The sequence below is a fragment of the Musca autumnalis genome, unplaced genomic scaffold, assembly GCF_047663935.1.
Source record: "Musca autumnalis isolate F117 unplaced genomic scaffold, ASM4766393v1 scaffold_1, whole genome shotgun sequence".
In the NCBI taxonomy this organism is placed as follows: Eukaryota; Metazoa; Arthropoda; class Insecta; order Diptera; family Muscidae; genus Musca; species Musca autumnalis.
The window spans coordinates 186265976-186292913 of record NW_027411644.1 but is presented as its reverse complement, the minus strand read 5'-3'; the positions used below and the strand labels follow the sequence as shown (position 1 = coordinate 186292913).

Here is a 26938-nt window from a genome sequence, read left to right as displayed (position 1 = left end):
TTTCTGCCATAAAATGTTGGCCTAGTAGAAAACAGCAGCAAACATGTTCATTGGTATCTAATATTGTAACTGATACGTTGATTTTGACATTTCTGCTGGAGTTTTTGCAATTTCCGTCATTTTTCCGTTCCCGTATTTTTAAGGAAATTTGTATGGGGAAGCAATTTTTGACAATTCGCTCTATTTTCTAAAATTACCATTAAAAAAGTACGGGAACACAATGAAAAATAGCATTGTAATGTTTGGTTTACATTCGGCTTCGTTTCGTGATTTCAAAGGCTTTTCGTGATTTCAGCGAAATCAACATCGAAATCACAGTACACATGATATACAACCTTGCTTTTGCCTAAAAAAGTACCAAAAGTTGCAACACTTTTCACGTATGACAATAAACAAGGTAGATGTGCGAATTGCTGCAACAAAAAATGCATGATACAATGATACAAGGTAACCTCACGCTCACAGTACACAGAGTTGTATTCGCTTTGCCGTCCCTTCATTGACAAAATGATTTTGACAAACTTTGTATGTATATGTTAAAATATACATATGTATGTCAGTTTTATTTACACTTTCAATCTGATAAAAAATTTTATTATTTCAAATTAAATTTTTAAAACAATTTGGAATCGATTCTTCCATTTGGACTGAAGCTTAACTCTCGTACGGATCAGCCGATGTGGCACAACTTTGGGTATTTTCTGTGCTGTCGAGAAAAACGTGCAATTGTTTATTTACTTCCTGTTGTCAAAAAAATTCTTTCTTCCAAGGTCCTTTGGAAAGAATACCGATGATATTCAACCCCATAGCCAAGAACGATAACAAAAAGAAGAAAAATAAGGCAAAATCCACTAATGACGCACCTACTGGGGGAAAGGGCCACTCGAACCACCTTCTATGCCTATGGAATCTGATAAGGATGAAACAATGCAGTCATTGTAGGACGGGTTAAGGAGGGAAAAGAAGGAAAACAAACACAACAGCAAAAGCAGCACTAACTTTACTCGAAGCAGCTAAAGGCTCTTTAATAGAGGATGCCGAAGAAAAACAATTCACATCTTTTGCTGGACTGATGCCTTCGGCACATACGATCCGAGAACAAAGTTGACATCACTTACACATTATTTGTGTAGTTCTTGTTTTCGACGCGGAACGCGACTCATAGCCGACTGTATGTGCCGAGGCCTTAACTGCTTTTGAGGCCAAGTTTAAGGAACTACTAATGAGAGGACGTTCCGTTTCTTCAATGAACAACTATAGACTATTAACAGTAAGGAGGCAGGTACCTCAGAAAGTGTACTCCATGGATTTGATTAGTTGTCGAGATTATATAATTGCCTGTGATATGGTCAGCACACCGCTAAATACAGACTCTTAACATGTGACAGTCTATTTTTTGTATTTGATGGGTACAAATTTGAAGGATTACCTGCTGGAGGCGAATCGTGTACTGAAAATGGATGGCATGATGTATGTGGTCGAGATTCAATCACGTTTCTACAATGTCAAAGATTTTGTAAGACAACTAGACTCTTGGTTTCCAGTTGATAAGGAAAGATGTTGGTCAAAAAGTTTTTAAAAGGCTCGCAACGTTTGCAAAGTGGGCAATGTATCAGTACAGAAAACGATGAATCTATATGCTGTGCATTTTGGATTACATTAATGCTTAGGCATTTAGTTTAGAATGTGTATGTATATCGGTCCAACACAAAATTGTTGGTGCAGTTTGGACACACGTTTTGGATTGCTATAAAATTTTTGCAGCATTATTTCGTAGGCAAGTACATACTTCTTGAGATAATAATCCAAAGGTTCAAAAAATCCGTGACGGCCCCAATTAAAGTGACTGATGAGCACGATTACGAATATGGTATCCGCTTTGCCCGAAATTTGCACATCGAAAAGTTTTTGCAAACTTACCACAATTCAAAGAGGATGCTTACATCGATTTGAATTTTTTCCAAAGGTATTCCTTGTGATCCTTGTATTATTCTTAAAGGTAGAAACAGATTTCCATATAACGCATACACATTTTTTTTGTAATTGGCCAGTTATGGCGAATACGATTTTTAAAAATATATTTTATTAATTTCTTGTTGGAGCTATGCTGAATGGTCAATATGTTTTACAAATGGAAATAAAAATATCAAATAAAAATATCTTGTTTTCTTTTCCTTCGTTTCGTACTCAGTGTGGAAAAACCAACCAAAGCAACAGCATCCTTGGCCACAACCGAAGTAGAGACATTCAATTTGTTGGCATACGGATTCATGTTCATGGGTAGATGAACATTGACCAGTGGATTGGGACGGCGTAAGATCTTTGAACTCCTTTCCTTTAGCCTTTAGGCACACCTGGCGGAACAATTCGGTATTTTCACCATAGGTCATCTTTTAGGTCCTGATTCCAACGGTGTCCCGGAAATGTATACTTTCCGAGATATAGGCCTCGAAAGTTCCGCAAAAACCCTAACATGAACTTAAGTTAAACATATGCACTAATCTCGAATCCTTAGACATTTTGTTACAATATACAATATGTATGGGGAAAGTCCACAGAAATAGGACTATGGACAGGTGCCAATCTCGTGGATGGAAACAAAATTAACTTTTAATTGTAAATTTGTCTATAAATAGCCAGCCTTCGGCCGGGGTTTAGCCTTCCCCATACATGTGTATTGTATACTGGTTTGCTCAGGAGGACAATATTTATGTGCCTGTAATAAACAATTTTTGACACGGGTTGAATTTAGTAAATACGTTTAACATAAGTCCAAGTTGGAGTTTAGTTGGAGGCTGAAATGGGATCTCCTTCATTGCCACTGAAAGAAAGGGAAAATTGAAATAATAAATATCTATTTTGGGAAAAGTGGGAAAGTTTGTCTTACCATTCAATTCTATCGACCACATCAATAACTACCAGAGGATTCACAGTCTTGGTATTCTTAACACATGGTACCTTCCTAAAGGAAAGATAACCCAAGATCTTCTTGCATGGGTCACAAAGACGAGACAAATCGGAGTTTTTCATCATGCGTTGAGAAAGAGTTATTTAAGGCGAGCAATTCAGATTCGGTCGAGCCAATTTCACAAGTTCACCTTGTCAACATTCATAATTTCAATGACGGGAACGTTACAGAAGGCACAATCAAAACATTGGAAGGCGTACGATGGGAAATGCGACGACGATCGATCATGGTACAACGGCCAGTACGGTGGATTCAATTTTTTGATCTTTGTGCGAGGAAGAACTCGTTGCCGTGACCAGGGCGAACAGAAACCTTATACACTTCCTTGATTTCTATTTTTCTAAAATCTGTAATACCGCAAATAACGATACAACAACTTTCATGTTAGAACTCTTTTTACGGATTTTCACAGAATTTCGACATACATGTCCACACACACCGCTTACCATGTAATACATATTTTGTTCCAAATAGAATAGAACACCGAAAAAGTAAACTTTCCCACATTCTCGCGATATATGTAAATATTTATAAAAATATTAACAAAAAGTAAACAAATATGTTGTTTTGTTGTAATTGACATACAACAACAACATCTTTCATATTGTTTCGAATGCATGGTTGTATTTGGCAGCTCAAGGACGGTTTTTTCAAATGAGATTACCTTCTTATTCTGCCATGCAAAAAATGTTAGTATCAAAATTTGTAAACAATGTGAAAAAATATTAAACTACTTTGTTACAATGTTATTTTTCATTGTGTTCACGTACTTTTTTAATGGTAATTTTAGAAAATAGAGCGAATTGTCAAAACTTGCTTCCCCATACAAATTTCCTAAAAAATACGGGAACGGAAAAATGACGGAAATTGCAAAAGCTCCAGCAGAAATGTCAAAATTAACGTATCAGTTATAATATTAGATACCAATGAACATATGAACATGCTTGCTGCTGGTTTCTACTAGGACAAAATTTTATGGCAGAAAACAGGAGAAGAGGGTGTTATTCGTCGCTATTTTTGTTTAAAGAGAATTGAAAGTCTTGCTAGATTTCGGTGTACGGGAACGCATTTTTAGCACTAAACGGAAAAACTACTGGAAGTACTAATATTTTGCAGGTTCTGAGCACAACTTTTATCTATCAGAATTTATTATTATGATGTATAGATAATTTTACGATAATTTTTCAAATAAAGTTGTAAAGTTCTATATTGTCGTAAATTGTTGATGATTAATTTAATTTACAACAACTTGTTTTGAAAATTCATGTTCGATCAGCTGCATCTACCTTGATCATTGCGATATGTTTGAAATCAACAAAAAATAAGTGTAAACACCGGGGTGTATTTCAGGATTTCGTGAAATCCAGTGGATTTTGGAGCGCAAGTGTAAACTTGGCATAACAAAGTAATTTAATATTTTTTTACATTTGGCCTGTTCCCGTACTTTATGAAGTGGTAAAAGTCGTAAAAGTTGTAAAAGTCGTAAACGATTTTCATATAAATTTTGTGTACGGGAACGCAAAATGTGTAAAACTGGTAAAATTTGTAAAAACTTTTTAGTTCTGGAACAGAGCTATTGTTTACAAATTTTGATACTAACATTTTTTGTTGCAGCAATTCGCACATCTACCTTGTTTATTGTCATACGTGAAAAGTGTTGCAACTTTTGGTACTTTTTTAGGCAAAAGCAAGGTTGTATATCATGTGTACTGTGATTTCGATGTTGATTTCGCTGAAATCACGAAATGAGATGATTTCATTTTTGTATGCGAAATCATGATAAATTTTGCTTGATTCCGCACGAAATCACGAAACAGCTTCGAAATCACGAAACGTGGCCGAATGTAAACCAAACATTATTGGTAAAATAATATAACTTATATATTTTTGGACTATAAATGAACTATTCTACTACACATCATTTTGTTTTTCGACGATTATGTTCTAATTGGTGTCATTTTTCGTAAGTTTGAGATGAAATTTTTATAAATACTCATATGAGCATTATTAGGTAGCTATGCGGGTTTTCCTAACTACCTTTCCCGCATAACTGCCTCATTTCTTTGGAATTTTATAGAGAGGTAGTTAACCGGGGTGTAGTGTATATAATATATTACATTTTTTGAGATAAAACTAGAAGTATTGCAACAAATAGGTACTTTTTATATTTTTAGAGAAAAACGATTTAAGGCAAAAATATAGGAAAAGCCTTTTAGAAAGCAAAAGAGATATATTTATATTAAATACACACACAAATGTATTAATATTTATATTACAGTATTCTTATTTAATCATGCAGATTTTTTAGCAAGCGATAATTGGAATTTCTATTATGCTGGGTACACATTGTCAGTTTTGAATGACAGGTTTGTTTTTGCTTGCTAGTGTGGCCGTTCATTTTTGTCATTCATCATGCAACCACAAAATGTTTTGTGGTTGCTGGACGGTTTGACATTTATCGATAATTGCGAAATATGTATCGACATTCAAAACTGACAATGTGTACTGCGCTTTACGGAATTCAAAATTATTTGCAATTTTTTCAATGAATGCGATGATCCTCGTGGAACCTTTGATGTAGATGTTAAATAGAATATCGTTTGTTAAGATCATATATTATTTTTAGATTTTTATTTTGAATCATCTGCAACTTTTTTACATGTGTTTTGAACATAAACCATACCACACAGTATTGCCATATTAAAAATTTTAAATGCAGTTTAAATTCAGTTCGATTCTGTGCAATAAGTCCTTGGTCACACTAGATGGTTTCATTAAAACAATTTCATGAAATCCAGGGTTCCTAGGTCGATTTCCATACTAGAGCAAAATCATGAAGTTGCTGTAATGGGGAAATCGAAATCCCTAAAAGTTTCAATGAAACCACTCTAGTGTGACCTTCGACTGAGAATGTGGATAATGCAAGAAATAATTTGAATTAAGGGAGTTAATGCAAATTAACGCTGCCGCATGTCTAGGGTATAAGATTAAATGCAAATTAATGCTTGGTTTACATTTACGAAATCCACTCGATTTCAACTGTCAAATCCATAGGTTAAACGTCAAATGAAATCCAGATGAGATTTCATTTGACGTTTGAGCTATGGAATTGACAGTTGAAATCGAGTGGATTTCGTAAATGTAAACTTAGCATAAGGCTGCCGTCTGTCTATGCTATTAAGGCCGCCATCAGACCATCTGCTTTTTCACATGTATGGCATCAGCTGTTCTGTATATTAGGATACCCAAATTGACAACATACATGTGAAAAAGAAGATGGTCAGGTGGCCGCCTAAATAAAATTATTCCTCCCGCCCATAATGCTTTTTAATAGTAAAACTTGTAAAAGAGAGAAAAATTGTTTTCACTCAAAAGTTTTTTCAAAAATTTCGGGAACGCAAAAATGACAAAAAAAAAACATCAAAAAAGCTGGAACAAATGTCAAAGTCAACGTGCCAGCCAATCAGACGCCGGCAAACATGATTTTTTACACGCTCAATTTGTCGAGTAAAAAGTTTTTAAAGAGAGCGTCATTGAGCGCCATTTTTGTTTAAAGAGAACGGGAACGGGGTTTCGGGTAAAATGTGTAAATGTCGTAAGAATTGTAAAAACTTTTTAGTTCTGCGGCTGGATTCTTGTTCTATGAAAATTTAAAATGAAAAATATTTTCTTTAGGGCGAAACCTATAGCTGTGCGTGTTGCGTGTGCGTTCAAAAATACAAAATACATGTATTTCAAATTGAAAACAACAACAAATACATGTATTTTGTTTTTGTATTTTTGAACGCACACGCTACACGCAGAGCTATAGGTTTCGCCCTTATAATATTTTTCATTTGACAGTTTTTCCCTTTATAAAATTTTTCATTTCACAATTTCATAGTCCCGGGCCACACTATAGTAATTTCACTGAAATTTTGATATGAAATTATGCGTCTCTAGATCGACGTCCATAGTAGAGTAAAATCATTAAATTGCTGTAGAGGGGAATTCGATTTAAGAACACCTAATTTCATGAAATTTTTTAATGAAATTCACGCTAGTTTGGACCGGGACATAGAAACAGAATTGAGCCCCTGGAAAGGCCGCGGCACATACGGTCCGTTGAGCGTCGCGTTACAACAACCACATGAAAACTTCAAGAACAAACTTGGCATCACTAACAATTTTGCATGTGGTTGTTGTTATTAACGCTTGACGCGACGCACAACGGACCGTATGTGCCGGGGCCAGAACAAAGCTAAAAGCTTTGTTCCTTTACTTTTTTAATGGTAAGGGTGGTAAAATAGGAAGTGTCAAAATTGCTCTCTCATGAACATTTTTACCAGAAAAGTAAAGGAACGGAATAATCGTCATATAAAGGTCGAAAAATCAGTTCTGCCATTTTTTACCTGCAGAAATTTTGCTGGTAGCCTGTGGTAGATGAGAAAGCCATTTTCGCTCTCTCTCCACTCTCACTCTCTTAAAAATTGCTTCCAGTTTTGCCACTTTTCGGGGTTAAGGAACGCTCTGCAGATTAAAAATGGTAACAAATGGTAACCTCAGGTAAGTAAAGGAACACAGCTAAAAGCTCTGTTCCTTTACGTTCAAGAATCTTCAAGTTTTACCCCTTTTTACTCGGAAAGCGTTCCTTTACTTCAGACACAATACAATTCGTATGGGAGTAGTTTACAACTTTTACTACTTTTGCCGGTTTTGCCATTTTCACAAGTAAAGGAACAGACTAGACTAGAGTTGTACAATCTAGTTCATTTAAAAGATCTAGTTCAATAGCTCAGCTCTTTAAACTGAACTAGGTCAGTAATCTAGTTCATAGATAGTTCACTATCCAGTTCAATCATTCGGATAAAAATCGTTCACCGGCTCTTAATCGGTCGTTAGATGAAAACGTATACATACACCAAATACAAACAAACAAAAGACTAATATAATTTAACTACTTCATAACAAAAATATTACATTTACATAGTATTATTGCATTCTTAAAGAAAGATTAATTAATTTTAGAAAAAAAACATCCCCTTCATTTAGGTGGCTGGCAAAAAAATCTTATGTTGTGTGTGTGTGTAGAAATTGTCATTGCGAAAAAGTTTTGTGCGTGTGTGTTTCTTTTTATGTTTTCCCTTTTTTCTATCCAAAAAGGCAGATTCATTAGGTAATCGATTCGACATATTGTAATATGTTATGTCTCGTATGTTTTTGTAGAAATCGTAATTTTCGGACAGCTATTCCATGTATTCCATGATGATAAAGAAATCCGGTGCATTAGAAACTTATACTGGCAGCAAACTGCACAGATAAATGTCAATGGAAGTCTGACAGATGAGATATCAATATCGAGAGGAGTCAGACAAGGATGTATTTTATCTCCACTCCTATTTAATATATACTCAGAGAGAATTTTCCAAGAATCCACTACAAATATCCGGGAAGGAATACAAATAAACGGCACCTTTATAAACAACATTAGATATGCAGATGATACTACTATAATCGCTGATAGTATATCAGGACTCCAAAAATTAGTAACCCAACTCACCTTATGTAGCGAATCATATGGACTAAAAATTAATACTAACAAAACAAAGCTAATGATTGTTAGTAAGAAAAATCAACATAATGAAGCTAAATTAAAAATAAATAATGCATATGTCGAGAGAGTACATACCTTCAAATACCTGGGTGTACTTATTAATGACCAATGGGATTGCTCGAAGGAAATACGATGTCGGATAGAGATGGCAAGAGATGCATTTTTTAAATATAAGAAAATCCTTGTCAATCATGATATAAACATCGAAACAAAAGCAAGGTTTATAAAATGCTACATCTGGTCAGTTCTACTGTATGCCGTGGAGACGTGGACTATTAAAGCTGCTGATATACGACGATTGGAAGCCTTCGAAATGTGGGTCTACCGCAGAGTTTTAAAAATACCATGGACTGCGCACGTGACAAATGCCGAAGTATTGACAAGAATGAATCAAAGAAGAGAACTCATAGCTACAATCAAAAAACGAAAAACCTCATATCTGGGACACATCATGAGAAATGTAAAATATAGATTATTACAAAAAATCCTGAAAGCAACAGTTGAAGGTCGGCGTACCAGAGGCCGAAAAGAGATGACCTGGCTAAAGAATATAGAAGAATGGACAAAATATAATAATTCGGCAAACCTTCTAAATGCGGCAAGAAATAGAAACACTTTTGAGATAATTGTTAATAATTTATAAATATATAGTACTAAATAATATCAAATTTAATATGTATATAAATAAGTAAATGAAATGTACCTCGATATGTATTGTATTGTATGGTCGCTTACATTCGAAAATCGAATTAGCAAATAAAGAAGAAGAAGATTCCATGTACCTTGATCCAAAACATAAACAAACTGATCACCAGCGTACATAAAAATACTTTAAATAACATTTCCAATCGTTTCGTTTCGTATTTTCCATAGGAACAATACAAAACGAAACATAACCCACGTTGGTCGAGCTCGCTGTTTAGTTTTGTTTTGTTTACATTCGTGAGTGCGAACAAAACGAAAAGCGAAAAGAACTCAACTCCACAAGAGCAGATAGAAAACGGAATAGTACTAAACACATGTGAATAAATCAAAAACGTTTGGTGGTTGATAAAATTCACTGTGGTATGCTGATTGGTGGTTGATAAAATTCACTGTGGTATGCTGATGCTAACTCATAGGGCTGTTAAGCAATCACATGTGTGTGTGTGTCTGAGTGTGTCATTGACAATACGCACGGCAAACGTTTCCCAAAAATACTTCTTGTTTCGGTGGTGAATGAAACAACTCAACAAAGCATAGCCGAAGTTACATTTCAGCAAAATCTCATCTGGATTTCATTTGATGTTTAACCTATGGATTTGACAGTTGAAATCGAGTGGATTTCGTAAATGTAAACCAAGCATTAGACGCATAATTTCATGTCAAAATTTCAATGAAATTACTCTAGTGTGGCCCGGGACTTGATCGTACGGTCACCGACTGATTATAGTTCAGTGAACTATTGAACTATATCGACTGATCTAGTTCATACGCTCTTTTCAATGAATCGTTCAATTGAACTAGTTCGTTCATGAACTATACAACTCTAGAACAGACCAAAAGTTTTTAATTTTTTAACTACATATGGCAACTCTATGTGGTATTAACAAACATATGATATGATGAGTAATCGGTACAAAATTGCAAATCAAAACAAAATATGCCGGTAATGAAGTAAACAAAGGGATGCAGCAATAAAGACCGGATAGAGTGAAAAAGGACACACATTCATTAGAACAACAGCAGACTACACAATTAATTCAATAATAATTCAATAAAATTCCATAGGAGAAGTGGGTCAAGCACTCTGTCCATTAGCAAAATAGCTCAGGTAAGTAACTAAAGGTGCTTGAAAATCTATAAATAAAATATACATTCATTGAGGTACGCCGCACAGTTTGACATGTTCTCATTAAATCGTTGCGTTCTTTTTTCTTCTGTGTGTGGTAAATGGAAAGATATCATCCATATCCCCTTGTCACCCACTAAATTTCAAATATTTTTGGCATTGTTCCATTGAACGTCACAGTAGAGAAAATACATACTGACATACCAGCTACAATATGGGAGAAGTGGAAACGCTGTTCAGAGAATGCACATACATAACGTCGTATTACAACTGCTTGCTATGGTGCACTGAAATGGTATATATTGCACTTTTCTGTGATGTGTGCATTTTCTCTACAACCACCAGTTGATTCGCATGTCAGGAGGATTGCTTGTGTTTTTAGTTGACGACGTCAACGTCAATTGTTAATGTAATTTGTTATTATTTGTGGTGGGGTTGCTGCTGCTGACTACTGTTGTTTGTTTAAAAATAAGTTTTTGCACATTTCATGTCTTTAATAGGTTCATGTTGACCATCAATAATTTCTTGGCGTTGTCATTAATTAATGTCGATATATTTCATTTTACCACAACATCAGATTTGGTGTGACACTATCGTTGATGCTGTTGGCTGCTGTTGCAAACAGCGAACCAATAAATCCCTTCCCCAGATCTTTGTATTAACAAAGGGCATAGCGAAAGGTAAACGTGTAAGCGTGTTATACCATTTCAAATTATGTATTTAGATGTTATAAGATGCTGCATTAGTTATATTTTACACTATTTAAATATCAAGTTTTAATTCAGTTACATTGCAGATAACAGATATTAATACATAAAAGCTCTGTTCCTTTACGTGCAAGAATCTTCAAGTTTTACCACTTTTTACTCGAAAAGCGTTCCTTTACTTCATAGACCATACAATTCATATGGGAGCAGTTTACAACTTTTGCTACTTTTGCCGGTTTTACCACTTTCAAAAGTAAAGGAACAGACCAAAAGATTTATGGGCCGATTCCGTATAGCGAGGCGAGTCGGGTCGCGTTGTCAAATGCAATTTTTCGATTCCGTATGGCAATATCGCCTGACGTCGTCAAATTTTGTCGCCGAAATGTTCATTTTCCGGCGACAACAAATTAGCTGTCGCCGTACATTTTTACTAACGAATAAAAAAAAAATAAAAAAAAATAAAAATAACTTGTTATCGACGATTATTTTCTATCGCTGTACGTAGTGCATTTTTTAAATTTTGTCACAGAGACGATAGACGACGCGACATGACTCGCCTCGCTGTACGGAATCGGCCCATTAAAGTGAAACAAAGATATTATCATTTAATATACATAGACGTTGCTTTGGTTAGCGCAATCACTTCATATTTTGATCTAGTTAAATGCAATCCTTGGCATAAAAACAATTGTAGTTTTTAGCATGCTTTAATTCCTGTGTAGTCTTAGAGATCTTCTCAGAAGCCGGCCAAACCATAAAGTGTAAAGATTGTTTCTGACACTCTTGGCCCAATTGGCGGAATTCGGACAAACTGAATGACAAAAGGCTTATATTTCCTTTACCGACCCACCGCAGAAAATTATGAAAATTTTACTTCAGATAGTGCTTTTCATATTGATTCAAACGACGTATTACTTTTGTTGCGAGATATAGGCCTCCAAAGGTCCGAAAACTCTATTGTTAACATGGAAAAAATTTACGATTTAAAAGAAATTTTGTTCGCGTTGCCGAAATTTGCTCCTGTCCATAGGAGAAAGCTTTAAATCCCCGGCCGAAGACCGGCCACTTAAGAAACCTTACGATTTAAGGGAAATTTTTGTATTTTTTTCTGCGAAGGATTGGTAAAGGAAATTTTTTCTATTTTTTGTGATGCACAAAACTCATAAAAATACCGTCGCTGAAGGGAATTTAACACTTTTTTATATATTTCCTATCCTGTAGTTCAATTCTCTAACTCATCTAGTTTGTTTTCGGTAAGTAATGACATTTTTCGGGATGTTGGCGACCAAAATTATGTCGCTAAACTCTACTTCCAGCAACTCTTTTTATTAATTTTTTCATCATTATTATTAATGATTTTGAGTCTCAGAATAGCACTACCGATTTTCAAAATACGAACAAAAAAAAAAAAGATTATGAAAATAAATCTATCTGTTCAAAAATTACAGAGTTTCTATTTTTCTTTGGCTGGGGAGCCGCTTTTCCAGTTCATTTTTTAATTGTTTTCATTTGATTCTTTAAATATTATTGATCTCTGCTTTGCACTATAGGTAATTTGGACAACTTTTTTGAGTTATATCACTTTTTTGTAGGTGCCCTCCTTGTAGAAAAAAATATTTTCTTTTTTGGCTTTACCTAATTAATTGCGTGTGCGTACAAAAAAACAAAATACATGTATTTGTTTTTGGTTCATGTATTTTGTTTTTTTTTTTTAACGCACACGCAATTGATTGTGTAAAGGTTTGGTTAAGGAAATATTAAGGCAAAACCTACATATTATAATAGGGTCGTTCTAAAAATTTTCTCAGGAAAAAAAAAAATAAATACATTTTGAAAATTCTCTAAAATATGCTCAGTCTCATGATGTCTGAATGAGATCGTGTTATTTTGTGTTCGTTATATCTACTTTGCATAGCTGGGTTAATGAAATATTGTTTTTCTTTTGGTCCATTTTGTATTTTCTTTAATAATTTATTTATTTTTATTAAAATTTGTAATATGTATTATGTAATTTGTAATAATATTGGTCTGTTCCAGTACTGCAAGAATCTACTAATTTTTACTATTTTTTCCGATAACATAAAGGGAAAAATTCTATCGTAGTAAAAAGTAGTAGCTTCTTGCAGGTTCTGGAACAAAGCATATATTATGAAAATTGTTTGTATTCTTTTTTATGAGTAGTCAGCATTTTCGTGTGTCTTTTTTTAGGAAAATAATTTTTTTTTGCATTATCATGTATTTATTAGATTTAAGTTCTAATATAAGATTTGAGTGTAGTTTGTGTTAAGTTTGTTTTTGGCTTGGTTACCAATCTTGAAAATAAATTAAATTAAATGAAATAGAAAAAATTTAATCAAAATGTAAATATACAGAATTCAGAACTGTCGTAGGTAATTTTTATATACGTTTAGGACGAAAAGAATTTTTTATGGTAGCAAATTTCGAAGTTCAAATTTCATGAGTATACCCTATTACATTTTGAAGACCAAATTTCCAAAAAAGTAAATATACAGCTGATTGTAACTTCTACCTTATAAAAATGTGCCTTGACTGGGACGGAATGAAAAAAAGAAATAAGAATAGGGGGTAGGAACAACAAAAGTTGTTCGTTATATCCGACGTTCGTTGTAAACGTGTTCTTCTGTAAAATTCTTATTTCAGTTTACTTTTAAATGTTATATATTAAAATATTTTGAACCGTGATCAAATTCGTCGATATCTGCTTGTTCTCAGAAGCAGGCCTGTAAATACTAACAAATTGTAAAAAATTCTACTAGCGGGGTTTTTGTTCGTTATAATCGTGGTGCGCAAATCTTTAGGAAAATTCTATGGAAACAAAAACTTTGTTCGTTATAAGCGTATTTTCTTATAAGCGATGTTCGCTATAACCCAATTCTACTGTATAATTCTTTGTTTTAGTCCACTTTTGTATATAAATCATTAAAAATATATAAAAAGCATATAAGTCCACCGTTATTAATTTTTGCCTCAAAAACAGGCCAAATTTGTAATATGCTGTTTATATTAGAGCATTTTGCCGGGTTAACCTTCATTATCAGGATTTGTTTGACGTATATGTAAAGGAATTGACATTTTAAACCCAGTGGGGTTGTTAAATCCGGTTATATATAAACGTACTATTAGCTTTATTAAACATAAGTTTTAATTTGTATATGAAATTTAGGTAATGGTTATAAAATAATCAGCAAAAACAGCAAATTTTAGGTCTGTAAGACTTTTCGTATTCCAATGTATGAAATATAAATAAATAAAATAAAATAAAAAAACGATTCTGAACCACTGAGCGACGTAGCCAGTAGGTCCTTTCCCTACCGAAATGTTACAATCCCAAATCCCACTGTACTCATTCCGAACTGGTGTCCACATGTTTATCTGGTTACATCGTCTATGGCGTTAAATAGTGTTTTTATGTCTGCTTCAGTTTACATTTTTGTTTTAATATATTTTTTTACAGATAAGAGTTTATTTTTGCTCCATCATCGCCGCAATCATTGACAACAATGAAAGTGTTTATAAAGCAGCAGCAGTAGATTATAAATTTAGTTAATTCGTTGCTCAGTGTAAGGCTAAGTGTCCACGCGCTTCAGGCTTGATGTAATATGACTAAAATTCTGACAATGTTGATATTCAAACAGTTTAAATGGTATAAGACAAATTATTACTTCAATATACCGGCAGTAATTTTGTTCGTTTGTATATGAGATCCACTATAGAAGACATTTTATTTAAGTCAACAGTATAGTAGGCGATCATAAGGGGGAAGTGTCTAGATATCCTGAAGCAGTGGCAGATTCGAAAAGGTGCGTTTGCTATTTTAACCGGCAATTTATAGAGGATTAGAGGAGATTGCCACAGCTCGCCAGATACCACCATTGTGGCACCATGTCTGATAAATGACGTACCCTGGCAAAGTGTAATTTTCCTTGGCTTGGACCACCTGCCTATCATAGTCTCCGTAAATAGATCACCCGATTTCATAACTTTTGAATGCCGTACTTTGCTGAACAATAGGAAAGTTGATTGGCAAGGTTTGAGAGAACTTTCCCGGACATCAACTCTGCAGCAGTCGCACGCTACATATCTGCTGGTCGAATACCCGAAATAAGACCAAAATTCGCAGCAGAGGCGACGGGACTAGCAAATGAGCGTGGTGAGCTTCGTCGTACGAACCCTGAAGACCCGAGACTTGGAGAGCTTACTCTTCAAGTCAACAGGGTAGTTGGCGAACATAAGCGGAGAAAGTGGTTAGACCTAAAGCAATGCAACATTGGAATTGTGGGCAACGGCTGATACAACAGCTATTACTTTCAACGATGTGACAGTAACTAGCTCAAAGCGGTGCGCGTGTTATTTTAACCGGCAGTTTATAGAACACCCCGAGAGCGATAGGGCGAAGAGGTGTGCTACGCCGTATAAAAGCCCTCACAGCCCAGGATGTACAACAATTTACATTGACATTATAGAAATTATTCAAAGCGTGGGACCCACACGGAATCTCAGTGGTAATGCTAAGCAGTATTTGCTTATTGAGTATTTGACTTCAATCTATCGTTAGCCACCCATATTGTACCAGCAGTCGGACAGGGTGGCCCCGCTATTGATGCTAGCAGAGGCAAATCGTACAGGCCTATCTCCCTCTTGTCCACATTTTAGCAAAGATTCTAGAGGCACTTCTCCTCCCCATGATGTAAAGCAGTTTTCCTGTTGCCCAATATCAGCATGGATTCCGGAAAATGCACAGCACCACGACAGTATTACACGCCATATTCACATATATCGGTCGAGGACTGACGAACAGAACAGACCGTGTGACCGAACAGTTATGGTGGCTCTTGACCTATCGAAGGCCTTCAATACCGTCAACCATGCCAAGCTTTTTGTGGACGTAGTGAAGGATTCCCTCTAGCCTGTTTAACATCTATCTTTCTGATATTCCACAGGTCCCCGACGGCATAGCTATTTGCGACAAGCCGCCCACCTAGTTCCCGAAGTCTGGAAAATGGGAAGGTACTGAAGATTCCGGTGTTGTCGCCCATAGCAAACACCCTTGATTGTGGCGCTCGAATTATCAAAAACATTTGATATTGTCAATCACTCCACGCTGTTTATGTACAGTGTTGGTCACAGAATTAGCACACCCCTTTGGGGCAAAATGATTTCAGTCAGCTAAGAGTTTTGATAGGGTAAATTGAAATATTTTAGTAAACAAAATCCTTTTCTATAATGTATTTAACAGATTTAATGATATAAGTGAATAGTATTATCAGTGGTTTTTTTAAAATAAAAGTTTTGTTAAGACGCCCAAATTTTCAAGGGGACATATAATTAGCACACCCTATGATTTTTTAATTTAATTCAATTAATATACAAAAATTAATTTATATTGAAGTTAATTCATATTCAAAACGCATTGAACAAATCATTTTTTCAAAGAAAAAATAATTTATCACCCCGGAATCTCAAAATATATCCCAATAGCGGACCATTTTTCGTAATGTACACCTAAAGGTCAGAAAGTGGCCAAAACTTTAAAAACAAATGTACAATTGGATCTGAAATTATTGGAATTGTTAACCGATTACTGAAATTTAAATATAAAGTGCAAAAACTTTTCAACAAGTGTTTAAGGTAGATAATTCATTCAAGAAAATTTCCGATTTGGAAGGGGTTTATAGAATGAAAATCAATAAAATGCACCCTTATGTAAAGAAGGATCAAGTTATAACACCATTTGTTATTCAAAATTACAAGTCTGAACAACACCAAAGACTTATCACTACAAAACTGTCAACAAAGCGCTAGGTGAACACGTAGCATATGAGTATGTTTAAAGGTATAACCTCTTTCTAACAATAAAGGATTTTGAGGTTTGCTGAAATTGGTCAGAATCCATGAAAGTAGGCGTATACCATTCAAGATAAATGTTTTCTGGATTATTGATTTTAAATTTAATCGTTTTAAGCTCAGGGAAACATATTATCTTGCGGTCTCACTAGACTATCTCCAGTTTGCCTTATGCTTACAAAATTATTGAAATTTGCGTAGGTCCCATAGAGATGAAAATAGGTTTATCGTGGCATACATCACGACATATGGGTAAAATTAAGTCCAGATGGATAAGTATTTATGAAATCAATCGCTCAAACTATCATTTTACAGGTTTTTAAGGAACATTTTTGTGTCAAACGGACTTTACAAATGAACACTGCTGGTGGGTATATCCCACTATTCGCAAATTTACAAAGATGAACAAGAAGATGATGTTTTATTTGATGTTTTTGTGAACTACTTGCCTCATTGAATTTGTTTACATGTGCAAAAATCGATAAAAACACTAAAAAAACTGAAATTTCCATCAGTCCTTGGGACCCAAGGTGTACCCCATATAATTCCCTTCTGACAATGAAATTTCGGAGACTGGTGGAGAGTATAACTAGCAGACTGGAACTTATTCCCAAACGAAAGGTATTTAAAACTGAATATGGACGAACATATTGAAACTATTCACAATATTAGTGATTCTTTTAAGGTGTGCTAATTACGTGTCCAGTGAATTTAGGAAATTTTTTACATTTTTGGGGGTTAGTCAAATTGACAGTTATGCTTCAGTTTCTGTATTGCGTTGTATTCTTTAAGCATACTACTGAGTATATATTCGTACAAATACTTTATTCAATACAACTACTTTTGAAGGTCTTTTTAGGCAAAATAAATGTTGGTAGTGGGGTGTGCTAATTGTGTGACCAACACTGTACATTGAGCAGACTACCTTCTGGCCGAATTTGAAACGTTTCATAATAAACTATATTTAGGAACAAGAAGTTCAAGTCCCGTAGAGTGAAACAGGGAGTTCCTCTAGGTGAAATGGAGATATCACTGTTAACCTCTACCTCTCCTCTATCTCACCCGCTCTAGACGTAACGTATACGGATAATTTTACGATCAGGGCGTCGGTTATTTCACTGATGTCATTTGTGAAAGGTTGAACCACGCGAGGCCACTCAGTTCACCACATGGACGGCAGAAGTGAGCACTGAGTTGAATCCCACGACGGCCGGTTCTATGTACCGGATTGACCCGAGGAACCATCTTCTCGGCCAGGGGCCGTCACCTCAGCAACTACTTGTTCGTGTTCGTCTTTATTTGTATTTTGGGAGCGGCATGTCCCGGAATGCCTGCTTCGGATTCTTTTGGTCCGTGCCGGGATTGAGAGTAACCCCGGGCCATGGTTCTGCACCGTTTGTCAACGTCTCATCCACCATAGGTCGGTGTCAATGAGATGCAACGGGTGCCAAGGATGGGTGCATTTCAGAAACTGTTCAGGCCTCACCTACCTGAGGGAGTATTTTTTTTTCCTTTATTATTCCACTTGGGAACATAGGGCTTCTACAAGATTGTTCCAACTTATTCTATCGTTACATAATATTTTGATATCATCTAAAGTTGTGTTTGCTTTCTTCAGCTCTTTTAGTATGGTTCTGCGCCATGTAATTTTTGGGCGGCCAGGCGTCTGCTTCCTTGTGGGTTCCATTCCAAAGCCATCCTGGAAATGCTATTGTGTGGTTTTCGCAACGTATGCCCTATCCATTTCCATTTTCTCCTTGCAATCTGCCGGGCGATAGGTTCTTCATTTGCCATCTGGTATAGTGCTGGGTTTGAGATTTTGTTGGGCCAAAATATTTTGCTTACTATCCGGAGGCATTTGTTGACGAATACCTGGAGTTTTTGTGTTATGGCGTTTGTTACGGGCCAAGTTTCGCTTCCGTAAAGCAATGTGGATTTCACACATGCATTAAACAAACGCAGTTTTGTTTTATACGATATTTGGTTTGATCGCCAAGTTTTGCTGAGTCTTCCGAATGCGGATCTAGCTTTCTTAAGTCTATTGTCAACATCCTCTTCTACACCATTTTCTGATGACATAGTATTACGACAGGGTTTATGTTGCCTCGTGCTGCGCCAATATAAACCCCAGTGAGTCTTCATCATCAACATCATCGGATTATGAAACTCCCCCGCAATCTCCCAGACAGCAGTATCAGCAGCAGCCGTTAACACCGCGTATTGCTGTCCCAGTTCCTGAGGATGTGACATTCTTGCAGTTTAACTGCGATGGTCTTCGAACCAAGATCAATGAGATCGTGGACTTTATGAGTCGGAGAAATATCATGGTCGCGGCGATCCAGGAAACGAAGCTGAGCAACAACTGCAGTCTTCGGAGTTGTGATGGATACAACGTTCTTCGCCAGGATCGTAAGAGAAGTGGGGGTGGAGGGCTTGCATTCCTACTGCACCAGGATTTTAATGCACATCACGAGTTATGGCATTCAGCTCTAGGAAATTACCAGAGAGGTACAGAACTGGCTGAGCAAATAGATAGCTCCACATTCTGCACTGCGAACGAGGACGCACCCACCAGGATTAGAGGAGACTGCCACAGTTCGCCTGACATATCCATCGTGTCACCTGGTCTGACGAATGACGTGACATGGCAACCCGTTATTTCCCTTGGGTCGGACCATCTCCCAATCCTCATCTCCATAAACAGACCACCTGACTTCATAACCTCTGAACGCCGCACTTTCATTAATCATGGAAAAGCGGATTGGCAAGGTTTCAGAGAGTTCACTAATCAACGCTTCAGAGAACTGCCCAGTCCCTCTGATGTTCGGGTAGCAGAGAGGAAGTTCCGAGACATCATCACTGCTGCAGCCGCTCGCTTTATCCCTGCTGGTCGAATACCTGAAATAAGACCAAATTTCCCAGCAGAGGCGACGGGATTAGCTAATGAGCGTGATGAGCTTCGCCGTACGAACCCTAACGACCCCAGAGTCAGGGAACTGACAATGGAAGTCAATAGATTAGTCAGTGAACACAAGCGGAAAAAGTGGCTAGAACATCTGAAGTGCTGCAACATTGGAGCCGGCTGTAATAAATTGTGGACAACGGTTAAGGCGCTATCGAACCCTGGTAGGAGAGGCGATCGGACATCTGTCATGTTTAACGGCGTGGCTGTGACAGATCCGAAGAGGTGCGCTGGCTATTTCTGCCGACAATTTATCGAGCACACCGATAGCGACCGGGCGAAGAGGAGTGTTTTGCGTCGTTTGCGATCTCTTCCAGCCGAAGAAGAACCGCCACAATTTACGATGGATGATGTTGCAGATGTTATCCGAGGCGCAAAGTCATCCAAAGCGCTTGGACCTGACGGAATTTCTATGGTGATGCTAAAACAGCTGGATGGTTCCCGATGCCTGGAAGATGGGCAGGGTGGTCCCGCTGCTGAAACCTGGCAAAGATACCAGTAAAGGTGAGTCGTACAGGCCGATTTCACTTCTATCACCAGTAGCAAAGATACTCGAGGCATTACTCCTCCCCAGCATCAAAACGTGTTACCCAGTTGCAGATCATCAACACGGGTTTAGGAAGCAGCACAGTACCACAACAGCACTGCACGCCATTTCCACATATATTGGACGAGGGCTCAACCAGGACAAACCATGTCACAGAACAGTGATGGTAGCATTGGATCTGACCAAAGCGTTTGATACGGTCAGCCATGCTAGGCTGTTCGAGGATATCGAGAATACTACCCTCCGGCCTTGTCTGAAACGCTGGGTCATCAACTATTTGTGTGGTCGCCAGTCATACGTGGAATTCAGAGACGGGAAGTCCAAACCCCGTAGAGTGAAGCAGGGAGTTCCCCAAGGAGGGGTGATATCTCCGGAACTGTTTAACCTCTACCTCTCTGCAATTCCACGCCCTCCCGACGGCATTGAGTTAATTACGTACACGGATGATTGTACACTAGGACTATAACCAAAAAAATACCACCACATAGCCGTGTAGAGCATGGACAACTATTATGAAATGCGGTGTCAATTTTTCTCTATCGCGAAAAAAGTTTCCGCACCAAATGCACGGAAGTTCAGAAATGCATTTTTTAATTTTATCTGTTATAACAACATATTTGTTTTTCATTAAAATTTTTATTTTTTTGTAGTGTAATTTCAAATCATTATCAAAGCGTTCTGGACCAATTTGATCTCAAATCGCGCCATTTCGGAGCATATTAGGAATTTTTGACACTATTGCAATTTTTGGTTTTTCTTTATAAACTCGTGCATTTTATGTTTATATTTTTTGTACCTATCGGACAAGAGAATTTGGGGTCATTTGCAACGAATTCGCGAAAGTTACAGACTGTTTTTGTTGACCTTGCCTGTGAGAATTATATTCGTTTTCTACAAAAATACAACACCAGTACCATGTGGGGAATTTTGTCCTAATAATGAAAACGCGTTTCTAAGATCGATTCGATGAAAAAAGTTTCAGCACCGACCACAATTACTAAAACCCTTTTGGTATTTTTTCTACTTATAATTTTAAATTTGCTTTGTTTGAATAAATATTTATAGACAAAAATAAATTTCTCACAGGCAAAGTCATTAAAAACGGTCTGTAACTTTCGCGAATTTGTTGCAAATGACACCATATTCTCTTGTCCGATAGGTACAAAAAATATAAACATAAAATGCACGAGTTTATAAAGAAAAGCCAAAAATTGCAATAGTGTCAAAAATTCCTAATATGCTCCGAAATGGCGCGATTTGAGATCAAATTGGTCCAGAACGCTTTGATAATGATTTGAAATTACACTACAAAAAAATAAAAATTTTAATGAAAAACAAATATGTTGTTATAACAGATAAAATTAAAAAATGCATTACTGAACTTCAATGCATTTGGTGCGGAAACTTTTTTCGCGATAGCGAACAAATTACACCTTATTTCATAATAGTTTTTCATGCTCTACACGGCTATGTGGTGGTATTTTCGATATCTGCAAAAAAGTGCAAAAAGTTATATCCCTATTGTACACTCATGGCGTCAGGTCCCAATATCGGTAAAGTTTGTGAAAGGCTAAATGCCTATCTCATTGATCTTGTAGAGTTTTTCCACGCGAGGAATATGAAAATATCCAGCACTAAGTCAACAGCCACACTGTTCACCACATGGACGGCGCAAATGAAGCTCCCACTGAATGTGCAGGTCGACGGTGCAACTATTCCGACCACAAACTACCCCAAAGTCCTAGGGGTCACATTCGATAGCATGTATAAGTCGTCCCAGCATACTACAGTTATCTGCGATAAGCTGAGAAACAGGAACAAGGTCATCAAGTCCCTAGCCGGCAGCACTTGGGGTGCGGATAAAGAAACCTTGTTAACCACATACAACGCGATAGGCCGGTCTGTGGTAAGCTATGCGGCGCCAGCGTGGTTTGCTAACGTAAGTGATACGCAATGGGATAAACTACAAATCTGTCAGAATGCTGCCCTGAGAACAGCTACAGGGTGTCACCTCATGTCTGCAGTGGACCATTTACATGAGGAGACAAAGATCCTTCCTGTGAGTCATCACAACAGGATGTTGACGATGCAGTACTTGCTTGGATGCTATAAGCAAGACCACCCAAATCACCATCTGGTGGATATGCCTGAACCCCCCAGGCGAGTAAGGGAGGATTATAGAGATCTAGAGAGAGAGGTCCAAAGATATAAAAGAGAACCTCTAGATCAACGTGCATACCAGGCAGGTTTAAGAGACATTCATACTGATGCGGTGGCAGAGGCTCTGGCAGCCTACAGTGTGAATATAGTCCTTGAAGATCATCCACCACCCGTGGCAGCGGAAGAGCAGCAGCTGCCAAGACAAACGAGAGTCGTGTTGGCGCAACTTAGATCCGGTTGGTGCAGCCGCCTTAATTCTTAGTGGGCCAGGATTGATGGCACGCGGAATATCAGCCCAGCATGTGGCACCGGTCCGCATACTACGCAGCACCTGTTTAACTGCCCAGCCAACCCGACGGACTTAACTCCTCTCTCTCTTTGGACTAATCCAATTCAGGTGGCGTCCTTTCTGAGCTTGGAGCTGGAGGCAGAGCCGAATCAATAAAATAAAGATTTACATGTACTTGTAGAAGCTGATACAACAACAACAACAACTGAGTTGAATGTCATGGTCGATGGTAGCAGAATTCCGACATCCAACTAACCCAAGATTTCTGGGGGTTACATTTGACAGCATGTTAAAATCCTCAGTGCTTTTCACAGCTATCTGCGACAAGCTGAGATGTAGGAACAAAGTCTTTAAGTCTCTAGCCGGCAGCACTTGGGTACAGCTAAAGAAATGCCGCCCTGAGAACTGCAACCGGGTGCCTTCTCATGTCTTCGGTGGACCATCAACATGAGGAGACAAAAGAGAGGTCCGACGTTAAAAGAGAGATCCCTTAGATCAGCAAGCCTATCAAGCAGGTAGAATTTTCTGGAACTGATTGCGTCCATACATACATGGGGTCTAAGGCCATGTTTATATTATAGCCTTTTGCAGGGTTAACCTTCTTTTTGAGGATTTATTTGAAATATAAGCAATGGAATTGACATTTAAAATTCAGTGGGTTTGTTAAGTCCGGTTATATAAAAACATACTGTAAAGCCTTTATTTCGATGAGGCACAATTGTGGTCATATCATGGTGTATATACCCTCTTTATCCTTAATGCTGAGATTATAATAACAACAAAGTGAGGATATAAATCTGTCGGCAAAACTCACTGATACTTGTTTACCATGTTTTTCCTTAAGTGTGGATTTCAAACATGGTGCATCAACTCAACTTTTTATTTTCTTGAATACAAGTTGCGACAGTAGGAATCCTTCCCTTGAAGAAAGACATCCTGTTGTATAAAGAGCAATGATGAATGGATGTTAATTTTTATTAAGAAACGAATTCAGCTACAAATTGTACGTACATTCTTTGAAAAGCCAAAAAAACTCAAAACAAATTTGAAAACATTCAGTCGATGAGATTTCTTACGAGATTCCCTCACATCACAAAATGAATTGAAAGTGTAACTATCTGCCTCTTTTGGGGGATAGAAAAAAGCCAAACAGACAGACAGCTAAGTCACTTGTAGTGAGAGCGATGTGTTTATTATTTTTCTGTTATCTGCAATAGAAGAAAAAACACTTTCAAAAAGTGACAACAAATCAAGAGAATGTTCTTTTAGTTGTCGACAAAACGTTCAACGAGCGGTACAAAAAATCGCGCGCGATTTATTTTCATTTAAAAATCTCGTTTCTCGGTATGAAACAATTTTAATCAGTTTCTTTTTTTACTGACGAAAAACATTTAAAAAAATTTATTTAAGAATTTTTAATCTTTTGTCGTCGCCGTGGTTGTTATTGTGTTTCAATTGTTTTAAGAATATTTCAAAAATTTGTTTCACTACCGATTAGAAAATAAGAAAAAAATCAGAAATAAGAAACATAAAATTCTTGGCCATTGATCTCTGTACGTGATATGGAAGAGGGGAAAGTGTTGTTTGTTGCCGTCCCGTCCTGTATTTTCATTCAGGCATAACACTGTTCATGGCTTGGCATGTTTTTAATTATCAATACAAAAATATCAATGGGTCTTCTTCTTAAGTGTCTGACTTTGCAATCGAATTGACTGACTGTCGCTCAGTCCGTCTGTCTGGGGCTGCCATACGTTCAATGATCAACAGCAGCGTTTATAGGGCGCAAATTTAAAGCCAATAATCATTAATGCCAAAATATTCATGTGAAAGTGTTTTTATTTCAATTTAATTTGTTTTTTTTTTTTTTTATTTTTCATTACTTTTTGGCACGAAATTTACTTGTAGATGCAGCTACGCATGTTTAGGTCCGTTCTTAGATTTTTCCTTTGAAAAAAGAATTTTAGAGAAACAGGTTGTGTTGTTTATAACTGCATTTTTAATATTTGTGGATATTTGTATTTTTTTTTTTCTAAAGAAGGGAATGTAGTTCTTTGCTTGGAGAGGAGGCCAGATTGGATGGACCTTACAGATAGGTTCGTTGTGTCAAATCTGGCTGGCATTGTCTCGATATCTTTGGTCCAAATGCCGCATAAAATGGTACAAGGGTGGCATGATCAAGTTGTCGATTTCTATATCGGTTGACTCCGATACTCAGCAACGCACCAGTTCATCCGACATTTCATTTCCTTCGATGTTGTAACGACCCGGGACCGAACATAAGATAACGTTCGATTTTAGCGCTTCCAATGTGTTTTCTTTCAGACTTGATAGAGTGGGATCTAAGTGATATAAGGACCGCTTGACTATCTAATTTTCGTTCTCTCTCTCGTTCAACCAGAAGGAAGAATAAGTAAGAATTGAGCGTACTATGATCGTGAATGGAATTCCTGCACGAATAAATGACTATTAGACCTCTCTTGGAACATTCTTCGAGATTTCTTTTCCACGTTAATTGGTGGCTCAGGACGTTGTCGAGGTACTTGGCTTCCAAAGAGAGCTTTAGGGTGACTTCATCAAGAGTTGGTAGGGTGAATAGTTTGATTTTTCTCTTGTTCGTAAACAGAAGCAGCTCCGTCTTGGATGGGTTCATTCCAAGACCATTGTTTAGAAAATTTTGTTGTTGGCGTTTTTTTATTGTTGGACTGCAGAATTTTACATCTTTGTGTTTATTTCAGCTTGAGTCCATATTTTGTTGTAATTCAATTGTTTGAATAACAACAAAATATTTTAAAGTGGATATGAAATTGATTAGTTGCGGGCGAAGGGTAGGGAATATTATAGTTTCAGTTGTCACCAAACAACTTCATCATTTTATTTAAAATATTTTTTTGAAAGTAAAATTATGATTTTTTTTGCAATAATTTATAGTTCATTGCTTCAAATATAAGAAAATAAAAAGTTTTGACACGGTATACTGCTTTAAAATTTAATGGTCAAAACATATGCAATTGAACCATATCCTATCCAAAAATCTTCAAAATTTTGTAAAATATTATTTTTATATGATTCAAAGCATTTGTTTTTGTTCTGGGAATATTAAAAGTGAATTAAATTTTAAATTGTTTGTATTTTTGAACGCACACGCAACACGCAGAGTTATAGTTTGTGCCCTATGACAAAAAAGTTATTTATTGTTCGAAAAATAAAAAATACATTAAAAATTGCCAGTGGCGTGGATCGAAACTAGTCTTCCTTGCCGTACCCCTTGGCGAACAATGCCAAACCTTCTCCACTAATAAACTTGTTGTTTTAAATATTAAAACAACAAAAGGGATTAAGCCAGACTATTTTGAAAAATCAAAATTGTAACAGCTATCCCAATTAAATAAACGCCACCAATGTTCTAATTGTCAAAAAGAAATTTTGAAAAAAGAAAACATTGTGTTTGGAAAGAAATAAAAAATGTAAAGTTCATTCGTTTTTAGAGGAAACTTTGAAGATTTCGGTTGTTATTGTGTTCGTTTTGAAACACACCCAGCTAGCATTTGGAAGATTGTTTTTTTTTAGATTGATTAATACCCTAGACGGACGGCAGAGTTAATTTGCATTAAAAATGTTCTAATTTGAATTAATTTTTCACCCTGACAGACGATAGTATCTGCATTTATGAAACAGCTGTTTGTGTTGTTTGTTTGTACCCAGCAGACCATTTCATAAAGCTTTACAAAAGTTCGCCAAAATATGCGAAACAAATACACTTTCTACCTTTGATCTTTTCACCACGATGAACCAAAAATAAATTTACTTTATTCGCGATATTTTTGAGTCTTTTTAATATTATAAAAATATTGCAAAACTTTAAAAAACATTTGAGGAAGATATAATTTTCGATAGAATTGGTATGGTGGGTAATGAAATTTTCTGTGAAAATAAAAATTTGAAAAAGAGATTTGTTAAAAGGCGTGAAAAACGATTAGCTGCTATTCTACTCGCGAAAGACCACTACTTATTTTGAA

General features: G+C 36.6%; 2 protein-coding genes across 5 annotated transcripts in view; one reads left to right on the top strand and one right to left on the bottom strand.

The window, feature by feature from the left end:
* Positions 1–563: 563 nt before the first annotated feature.
* Positions 564–3559, bottom strand: LOC141390987 (lon protease homolog, mitochondrial-like). 2 transcript variants are annotated; one of them, XR_012409540.1, is made up of 3 exons: positions 3394–3470; positions 2888–3315; positions 564–2821 (listed from the first exon to the last, which is right to left on the bottom strand). XR_012409540.1 is itself a non-coding variant. In XM_073963903.1 (3 exons), exons 2-3 carry the CDS (start codon positions 3031–3033, stop codon positions 2785–2787), a joined length of 183 nt encoding a protein of 60 aa, XP_073820004.1. In that variant the 5' UTR covers positions 3034–3315; positions 3415–3559; the 3' UTR covers positions 2303–2784. The 2 variants fall into 2 exon arrangements, 1 of the variants encoding a protein (XP_073820004.1); XM_073963903.1 differs by having other exon boundaries at positions 2303–2821; positions 3415–3559.
* A 6596-nt stretch (positions 3560–10155) lies between these two features.
* LOC141388813 (methylthioribose-1-phosphate isomerase) overlaps positions 10156–26938 on the top strand; it is a 54861-nt gene continuing 38078 nt past the window's right edge. The window contains exon 1 of one of the 3 annotated variants that reach the window (XM_073959207.1): positions 10156–10374. The gene's annotated coding sequence lies outside the window, so the exon portion shown is untranslated. Of the gene's footprint in view, positions 10375–24077; positions 24476–26938 lie in introns of those variants that run through there. The other 2 variants (XM_073959206.1, XM_073959209.1) reach the window with 2 other exon arrangements.

What these genes read in the sequence shown, in the direction of transcription:
- LOC141390987 (XM_073963903.1), bottom strand. Translation starts at nt 3,033, where the DNA reads ATGATGAAAAACTCCGATTTGTCTCGTCTTTGTGACCCATGCAAGAAG. An exon ending in GTGGTCGATAGAATTGAATG is followed by an intron (nt 2,822 to 2,887) that starts GTAAGACAAACT and finishes CCTTTCTTTCAG; the next exon opens with TGGCAATGAAGGAGATCCCA.